Source organism: Aquarana catesbeiana, linkage group LG09 (genome assembly GCF_042186555.1).
Source record: "Aquarana catesbeiana isolate 2022-GZ linkage group LG09, ASM4218655v1, whole genome shotgun sequence".
Classification (NCBI taxonomy): Eukaryota; Metazoa; Chordata; class Amphibia; order Anura; family Ranidae; genus Aquarana; species Aquarana catesbeiana.
This window is the reverse complement of record NC_133332.1, coordinates 260,393,594-260,403,580: the sequence shown is the minus strand read 5'-3', so window position 1 is coordinate 260,403,580 and position 9,987 is coordinate 260,393,594. Positions and strand designations below refer to the sequence as shown.

The following is a 9,987-nucleotide window of genomic DNA, read 5'->3' as shown; positions in this document are numbered from 1 at the left end:
ACATGAGCACAGTGAGGACCAAACTGCAGTGATGCAAGGCGGGGGGTGAGAGATGATGTCATCTCTCTGCTCGCCCGCCTGTTCACATTTTTGCCCACCTGCCGGACCTGCTCACCATCCTGCCTACCCACTCACCTGCCGGGCCCACTCACAATGCTGCCCACTTTCTACTTTCTCGGGGACCTGGACTCTCTGCCCATCCACTCACCTGCCGGGCCCACATATCGTCCTGCCCGCCTGCTACTTTCTCGGGGGTGGACAATTGCCCTGTTGCCCCCTTGGATCCACCCATGTAAGAGACTCGGGGCTATAGCCCCAGAAGCCACCCCCTAGCGACGCCACTGCCGAGACCCGTCCTTACTATAACTTACTGTAGTGTTTCTCAACTCCAGTCCTCATGGCACCCCAACAGGTCATGTTTTTAGGCTTTCCATTATTTTGCACAGGTGATTTGATCAATTTCACTGCCTTAGTAATTACCACAGCCGTTTCATCTGGGGAAAATCCTGAAAACATCTAGCGGCTAATGCTGAAAGGTGGTCACTCAGCACCCATTGGAATCTGTCATAATCAGAATCTCCACTCCACCTGGGCCTGCACTCTTGACAGAGCAAAATAGGCTCAGGTTTTATTAAACTATACCCCTTTAAGCCCCTCACTCTATTTTTTTTTTTTTTTAAGATATTTTTATTGTATTTAAGGACATACATACAGAGAAAGAAAAAAAAACAACAACCAATCATGGTAGTATAGGGGAGAGGATCAGTGGGCTGGCTAGCCATCTCCAGCAGATTTTGTGGAATGTTTTATTCCTCTTTTGAATATCAAAAGTAAGTTTATGTAGAGGCAGTGAATCATTGACTAGTTTTAACCAAAGATTTTGTGTCAGGGTCACTGATCCCTTCCATGTCAGTAGAAGGGACTTCCTTGCATAGAAGTAAAGGATATGAAGTAGCCTCTTAGCCTGAGAAGAGATAGTGAGGTCGCCAAAGATGCCCAGAAGACAATTTTTGGGGTTGACAATGTTTGGGAGACCCAGTGCTGAAGATATGAAGGAGCCTATATTCACCCAGAAGTCTCGAACGATGGGACAAGTCCAAAAGCAATGGAAAAAATCAGCAGTTTGGCCGCATCCCCAGAAACAGTCGGCAGAGGGGGACAGTCCCATTTTATACATTCTAGCAGGGGTGAGGTGCGAGTGGTGAAAAATCTTAAGCTGAATTATTGTACTGAATTATTCTTGGGGATATAGGGAGGGATAGTATTGGGGTTACAGGGAGGGTTACTCTTGGGGATATAGGGAGTCATAGTATTGGGGTTACAGGGAGGGTTACTCTTGGGGATATAGGGAGGGATAGTATTGGGGTTACAGGGGGGTTTATTCTTGGGGATATAGGGAGGGATAGTATTGGGGTTACAGGGAGGGTTATTCTTGGGGATATAGGAAGGGATAGTATTGGGGTTACAGGGAGGGTTATTCTTGGGGATATAGGGAGGGATAGTATTGGGGTTACAGGGAGGGTTATTCTTGGGGATATAGGGAGGGTTAGTATTGGGGTTACAGGGAGGGTTATTCTTGGGGATATAGGGAGGGATAGTATTGGGGTTATAGGGAGGGTTAGTGTTAGAGAGAGCTATATAGTAAATACTATATAGTAAACAGCAGGCTTTTTTTCAGCCAAGTTGCTAAGGATAGCCTAGAAAATACCTGAAAATGAGCTGAGTGCTCCACCTACTGGCTGAAAATGAGAATACAAAACAATCATTTTCTTGTGCAAAAAAATATATTATTAAAAATGCTTAACAAAACACATACATAAACACATTCCTTTTGATTTAAATTTTATTCCATCAGCATTTAATTTGCACAGCAGATTTCTCCCTGGGGACACAAAGTGGTTAGCGGTCGAGGCAGCCATGTTGGCAATTGCGTTGGCCGGGAATCGAACCCGGGTCAGCTGCTGGATAAGCAGCTATGCTCACCACTGCACCACCAACGCGAGGAAAGTTTTTGAAGTGTGGGAGGAAAAACCCTGGGAATGGGGAGGTGAGGATGACGCTGGATCCCAGTGCTGCAAATATGTCTGGTCTTGTCACAGTGGCAACATATAGCAGCTTACCAATTCCTCTGTGATACGTATCATTGTTGGGTAGCAAGTTTTCTCCTTCAGTGCTCTTTCGATAGCCTGGTTCCATAGACATTTCACTTCCTTTGCATATTGCATATGGAATTGTTGCAAGATTTCGCAGATTTTCTGAGAACTTCCATCTTTTTCTCTCTCTATTTGGATACCCAGATTGTAGCTAATGTCCCCAAGTTCTTTGATTTCAAAATTTTCTTTCAGCTTGTGAACTATCTGATTGTAATCCCCTTCTTGTTCAAAACAGGTTATAAATGTCATCAACATAGATAAGGATGTATATCCATCTGTCTTCTTGATTCCTGGAGTAGAGACGGGGGTCTGCTTTACATCTTGAGAATCCCTCTTTAGTAAGTACTTTGTTCACTTTCGCATTCCACATCCTTGCAGATTGTATAAGACCGTAGATGCTCTTCTGATGTTTACACACAAGGTTGTCCCCTTTCTCAAACCCTGGTGGTCGCTCTATCTAGAGATCTTCCTTAATGTCTCCATGTCTAGGTATTTCACTTGCATGCCCTTTCTGGCTGCAATGCTAAGAAGTGCTCTGATGGTGGAGTGAAAGTTTCATCGTAATCTTCACCAAATTTCTGAGAGCAACCCTTGGCAACTAGTCTGGCTTGGTATTTGTGGATATTCCCAGGGCCAGATTTGCCACAAGGCCACCAAGGCCAGGCCTCGGAGCAGCAGTGGTGCAGGGGCGGCGCCGCTCCTGCGGCGACTTCGCGGCCACCCCCCCTTTCGGGCTGCCCGTTAAAGTCGATTAAGGGCACCGGTACCCTTAGAAAAGATGGCCGCGAGCCGCCCACTACTGCGCATGCGCCGTTCCGAAGCGGCCGGGCTTGGGAAGGCCCGTACATGCACGGCCGGGCAGCACATGCGCAGTAGCGTGATAGCGCCACCCGGCGCCATTTTTGAAAAGATCGAGAAGTAATGTCAGCGGTGCGGCGGCGGTGGAGAGAGGTGACATCTCTCATTGCCTGCACCGCTGTTCCGCCCTCCTCCATCTGATGGCAGCCAGGCAGCGTGGCAAGTGACATCAACATCTGGTGGCAGCCAGGCAGCGTGGCAAGTGACATCTCCATTTGGTGGCAGTGGAGAGAGGTGACATCTCTCATTGCCCGCACCGCTGTTCCGCCCTCCTCCATCTGATGGCAGCCAGGCAGCGTGGCAAGTGACATCAACATCTGGTGGCAGCCAGGCAGCGTGGCAAGTGACATCTCCATTTGGTGGCAGCCTGGCAAGTGACATCACCATCTGGTGGCAGGCAGCGTGGCAAGTGACATCTCCATCTGGTGGCAGCCAGGCAGCGTGGCAAGTGACATCTCCATCTGGTGGCAGCCAGGCAGCGTGGCAAGTGACATCTCCATCTGGTGGCAGGCATAGTGGCAAGTGACAAGCGATGGTGGCAAGTGACACGCTCAGGGCTCCCAATGATTCTGGTGAGTTGAACCAATTTATTTTACATTACAATGTAATGATAGAAATAATGTGTTTCAATCATCCTGACTCCTGACACCATACCAACCTTGGTGCCGGGATGATTGAAGCACTAACACCAGCCATTGCCCTGAAAAATTGCCTGGGAGATGTATAAACCTCAAAGTGGACTTTTCCTGGCTCTCTCTGGGACGCTCTGCTACAGTGCGTATTAGTCCTGGTTTGCATTGGAATTTGTTGCTAGACATGGAAACAAACTCTTGAAGTTTCTCTGATAGTAGCTAATGTCCCCAAGTTCTTTGATTTCAAAATTTTCTTTCAGCTTGTGAACTTTCTGATTGTAATCCCCTTCTTGTTCAAAACAGGTTATAATGTCATCAACATAGATAAGGATGTATATCCATCTGTCTTCTTGATTCCTGGAGTAGAGACCCCCGTCTGCTTTACATCTTGAGAATCCCTCTTTAGTAAGTACTTTGTTCACTTTCACATTCCACATCCTTGCAGATTGTTGAAGACCGTAGATGCTCTTCTGATGTTTACACACAAGGTGCACCCACTGACACCATTGTTGGTGGTTATTATTGCGTCCAACTGACCTCTTATCCTTTACAAGCAAGGAAGCTTCCATCTTCATTTCTGTTTGATCTGCAGTTCTCATGGTGTTGTATAGGTGACCAGCCATGACACCAGCCATATGATATGTTTATAGTTTGGTTGAAAGCAACCTGTTCTTCTTTAAAAGTGCCCTACAATATGATAAAAAGTACTTTGTTTTCTCTATAGTTGTTCCAATCCCTTTGGTATTTTTAGGTTTTTTATGTTTGATGTCTTTATCAGCTTTAGCCAAAAACCTTTGTATTTGAGCAAATTTTTCTTTGTATTCTGACGTATCTTTGAATGGACTCCATTTTTCTTTTAATTCAGCTATTTTTGTGGCTATTTTTTGGAGTTGGAGCAGTGTGACCGCATGCAAACGGAGGTGTACCAGAGTCACAGGGTCTAAGGAGCCACCTGGTCTTCACCAGAGCCACTGGAGGTGTGGATGTTGCGCTGCAAGGCAGCTCCCAGGTTGCGGCTCTCTAGCACACCCGTGCGGGCACAGTGCATCCAAATAGGCGTAATACTACCTAGGTCCAGGTATTATTGTGTCCACTGACACCATTGTTGGTGGTTAATATTGCTTCTACTGACCTCTTATCCTTTACAAGCAAGGAAACTTCCATTTTTATTTCTGTTTGATCTGCAGTTCTCATGGTGATCAGCCATGATACCAGCCATATGATGTGTTTATAGTTTGGTTGAAAGCAACCTGTTCTGCTTTAAAAGTGCTCTATAATATGATAAAAAGTACATTTGAAAATTGATAGTCCTTCAGTCTGTTAGATACCATGCTGCCAGGTTCTGACAACTGGCTAGGTGTTCTGCCACCTGGCTGAGTGCCCTGCTGTTGGGGTCTGGAAGCAGGCTGAGTGCCCTGCTGTTGGGGTCTGGGAAGCAGGCTGAGTGCCCTGCTGTTGGGGTCTAGAAGCAGGCTGAGTGCCCTGCTGTTGGGGTCTGGGAAGCTGGCTGAGTGCCTTGCTGTTGGGGCCTGGAAGCTGGCTGAGTTTCCCGCAGGTCAGATCCTTTAACAAGTACAACATTTGGAACTTGCAGCTCCACAGGGCAGAAAATATCCCAATGCTGGGATCCCATGGACCATCTGCAGGCTTAACGTGGAGTCCCCTAACCCATACTGCTTTTCATTTTACCAGTCACCCAGGTCTTTCCAAGGAATTGGTTCCCCAGCATAGGTCCCCTAAACACCTCTACTACTGGAGCTATAAGTGTATTTTAACAGTCACCCAGGTCTTACCAAGACATTGGTTCCCCAGAAAAGGTCCCCTAATGCCCTTGGAGTGGCAGGGGCACACATTACAACTGGATCAGGACAAACTTTAGATAGAAATCTGCCCTTACCCAGAACACCTCTACTACTGGAGCTGTAAATTTAAGTTTTTTTTTAACAGTCACCCAGGTCTTACCAAGACATTGGTTCCCCAGAAAAGGTCCCCTAATGCCCTTGGAGTGGCAGAGGCACACATTACAACTGGATCAGGACAAACGTCAGATGGAAATCTGCCCTTACCCAGAACACCTCTACTACTGGAGCTGTAAGTGTAAGTATATTTTAACAGTCACCCAGGTCTTACCAAGACATTGGTTCCCCAGAAAAGGTCCCCTAATGCCCTTGGAGTGGCAGAGGCACACATTACAACTGGATCAGGACAAACGTCAGATGGAAATCTGCCCTTACCCAGAACACCTCTACTACTGGAGCTGTAAGTGTAAGTATATTTTAACAGTCACCCAGGTCTTACCAAGACATTGGTTCCCCAGAAAAGGTCCCCTAATGCCCTTGGAGTGGCAGGGGCACACATTACAACTGGATCAGGCCAAACTTTAGATATAAATCTGCCCTTACCCAGAACACCTCTACTACTGGAGCTGTAAGTTTAAGTATATTTTAACAGTCACCCAGGTCTTACCAAGACATTGGTTCCCCAGAAAAGGTCCCCTAATGCCCTTGGAGTGGCAGGGGCACACATTACAACTGGATCAGGCCGAACTTTAGATAGAAATCTGCCCTTACCCAGAACACCTCTACTACTGGAGCTGTAAGTGTATTTTAACAGTCACCCAGGTCTTTTCAAGACATTGGTTCCCCAGCAAAGGTCCCCGAACACTCTTGGAATCGCAGAGGCACACATTACACCAGGACAAAATTCAGATGGAACTCTGCCCTTACCCCGAACACCTCTACTACTGGAGCTGTAAATAAAAAGCAGAAATCTGGACCACCAGGCTTTGACACAACCTAAGCAAATGGCGCATGAAAGTTGACTACAGGAATCTTGGACCAAACGGGTAACCCATGCCAGGCATGCAACATGCATGGAGATGCAGAGGTATTAGACCTCTGGAGTTGGTGATATCTTGACCCTAGTACCAGAGACTGACTGGGCAGCAGGCACAAAACTAGCAGAGGCAGACTGGGCAGCAGGTGGTATATAAGCAACATCAGGCTTGTCAGCAGATAAAGGATCAGTGGCATATGGCTGGGCAACAGGTTAAATAACAATGGATTCAAGCTGGATAGCAGGTAAAGGATTAGTAGTGTCAGCATGAACAGTAGAAGATCAGTGGCACCAGATTTGATAGCTGGTGGCGTATCCATGAAGTCAGGCTGGTCAGCGGGTAAAGGATCAGTGGAATCTGGCTGGGCAGCAGGTGAAGTACCAATGGATTCAAGCTGGATAGCAGGTAAAGGATTAGAAGTGTCTCTATGTGCTAGGGAGAGAGGGAGGAAAGGAGGCTCTGTGCACTCCTTTCTTTCTTTCTTTTTCTTTTTTTTTTTCTTTTTTTTTTTTCTTTCTTTTTTTCTTTCTTTTTCTTTCTTTCTTTCTTTCTTTCTTTCTTTCTTTCTTTCTTTCTTTCTTTCTTTCTTTCTTTTTCTTTTTCTTTCTTTCTTTCTTTCTTTCTTTCTTTCTTTCTTTCTTTCTTTCTTTCTTTCTTTCTTTCTTTCTTTTTCTTTTTTTTTTCTTTCTTTCTTTCTTTCTTTCTTTCTTTCTTTCTTTCTTTCTTTCTTTCCCCGCCCCTTATGACATCACCACCCGAGGCATGTCACCACCAAAAGCAGCAGCATGTGTCACCACCAAATGCAGCAGCATGTGTCACCACCAAATGCTGCAGCTTATGTCACCACCAAATGCTGCAGCTTATGTCACCACCAAATGCAGCAGCTTATGTCACCACCAAATGCTGCAGCTTATGTCACCACCAAATGCTGCAGCTTATGTCACCACCAAATGCTGCAGCTTATGTCACCACCAAATGTTGCAGCTTATGTCACCACCAAATGCTGCAACCTATGTCACCACCAAATGCTGCAGCTTATGTCACCACCAAATGCAGCAGCTTATGTCACCACCAAATGTAGCAGCTTATGTCACCACCAAATGCTGCAGCTTATGTCACCACCAAATGCTGCAGCCTATCTCACCATCAAATGCTGCAACTTATGTCACCACCAAATGCAGCAGCTTATGTCACCACCAAATGCTGCAGCTTATGTCACCACCAAATGCTGCAGCCTATCTCACCATCAAATGCTGCAACTTATGTCACCACCAAATGCAGCAGCTTATGTCACCACCAAATGCAGCAGCTTATGTCACCACCAAATGCTGCAGCCTATCTCACCATCAAATGCTGCAACTTATGTCACCACCAAGTGCAGCAGCTTATGTCACCACCAAATGCTGCAGCTTATGTCACCACCAAATGCTGCAGCCTATCTCACCATCAAATGCTGCAACTTATGTCACCACCAAGTGCAGCAGCTTATGTCACCACCAAATGCTGCAGCTTATGTCACCACCAAATGCTGCAGCCTATCTCACCATCAAATGCTGCAACTTATGTCACCACCAAGTGCAGCAGCTTATGTCACCACCAAATGCTGCAGCCTATGTCACCACCAAATGCTGCAACTTATGTCACCACCAAATGCTGCAGCTTATGTCACCACCAAATGCTGCAGCCTATCTCACCATCAAATGCTGCAACTTATGTCACCACCAAGTGCAGCAGCTTATGTCACCACCAAATGCTGCAGCTTATGTCACCACCAAATGCTGCAGCCTATCTCACCATCAAATGCTGCAACTTATGTCACCACCAAATGCAGCAGCTTATGTCACCACCAAATGCTGCAGCTTACACCAAATGCAGCAGCCTGTGTCACCACCAAAGCAGGCGAATATAAGAAACGCACATGAATATAAGAAAAGCACACAAATATAAGAAAAGCACACAAATATAAGAAAAGCACACTGATAAAAACTGGCTCATGTGCGCCCAGCCTGAAGGGGTGTGAACTAGACTTAGGCAATTGGGAAAAACTGAACATTTGGCTCTATGATGTTGTCATGAGCCTCCTCATAATACAGGGCCAGGGTGTAAGTCAACTGTCCTGTCTCTCTGGTGGTAGAAATATGTCACATAGGTGTTGCTGCGCCTCTGGCTCTATGACGTTGTTATGAGCCTCTTCATGGTACATCGGCCATGGTGTAAAGAGATTCTCCTGGCTGTATGCCATTGGGAAGAAGTCCTGTGGTGGCTCCTGAATCTGACTAACTCTCTTGCAGCCAAAGTCATAGATATTATTCTGCTCCTCTGGCTCTATGAGGTTGTTATGAGCTTCTTCATGGTACATCGGCCACGGTGTAAAGAGATTCTCCTGGTTGTATGCCATTGGGAAGAAGTCCTGAGGTGGCTGCTGAATCTGACTAACTCTCTTGTAGCCAAAGTCATAGATATTATTAGGCTCCTCAGGCTCTTTTGGGTTCTTATGAGCCTCCTCGTAATGCATTGGCCAGGGTGTGAAGAGATTCTCCTGTCTGACCGCTGGTGGTGGCTGATAAACGACCATTAGCTCTGCCAATTGTTGAAGAGCATCTTTATAATGGTTCTCCATTGGAGTCGGTACTGGTCTCTGGATCTTCAATGATAATATTGGATCCCAGTCCATTGGTTCCTCCCTCTGAAGCTCACTCTCATCACTACAGTCAGCGAAATTAGGCTTCTCTGGCGATGATGGTGGAGGTGAAAATAACTCCATTGGTGACATCATCAAACTGTCGCTCATGTATGAAAAGCCTGTGAAATACTCCTGCTCATATGGTGATATTGGAGCCTCCCGGTCCAGGGTTTTGATAAATTCATTCAATGGCATGCTGTTATTTGATGGTTCCTCATAAATCTAGAAAGAGAAAAAGACATTCATTACTATTTCTAATTGATACAGAGAATGGTAACAAAGTATGGTGAACCCCACCCCCGAGGTGCAGCAGATTTCACCAAGCACGCTCCTTCCACCCTAGCTCCCTCTAGTGGTCAGATGACATACACAATAATCATCTCCAATACTAAACAGAAATCATTCAGACCAGGCCGTATGATTGTATAGTGATCACAAATTCATATACACTGGTCTGAAAAGTCTGGTAAAACAAATGTCTTAGATGGGGAAGAGCCTGCTGCTGAAAATCCCCCCTCCCCCTCCAATGTGTTTGGACTCTATTATCTGTATACTTACTGGTTCAGATTCAGGTGGCTCGTCTGACTTTCTTCCCTCTAACTCTGCCCAGTCGATAGTCTTGAAGAACGGATGGCTCCTGATGTCACTGACTAGATGGTTTCGGCCCTCTTGGTCTTTCCACAGAAGCTGTAATGAAGAATGAAATATATGAGAATGAAATATAAAGAGATGCTGCATGACCAATAACAATATCTGAGCAATAGAGGAGCTGAGGCTCTCTGTAACTTACCCTAACTAAGAGGTTATGGAGGTCAGGGTCCATAC

At 46.0% G+C, this 9,987-nt stretch overlaps 1 protein-coding gene and 1 non-coding gene across 2 annotated transcripts in view; both read right to left on the bottom strand.

Moving 5' to 3' along the window:
- Positions 1-1,928: 1,928 nt before the first annotated feature.
- On the bottom strand, positions 1,929-2,000 carry TRNAD-AUC (transfer RNA aspartic acid (anticodon AUC)). Its single transcript has one exon. It is a non-coding gene; the product is annotated as a tRNA-Asp (tRNA).
- A 6,586-nt stretch (positions 2,001-8,586) lies between these two features.
- The window catches only part of LOC141109022 (uncharacterized), a 2,727-nt gene continuing 1,326 nt past the window's right edge, over positions 8,587-9,987 (bottom strand). The window contains exons 2-3 of the mRNA XM_073600977.1: positions 9,721-9,987; positions 8,587-9,384 (exon numbers count right to left, since the gene is read on the bottom strand). The exon at positions 9,721-9,987 is cut by the window's right edge and continues 1,036 nt beyond it. Coding sequence (XP_073457078.1) covers positions 8,587-9,384; positions 9,721-9,900 — 978 coding nt within the window. The 5' untranslated portion in view covers positions 9,901-9,987. The remainder of the gene's footprint in view (positions 9,385-9,720) is intronic.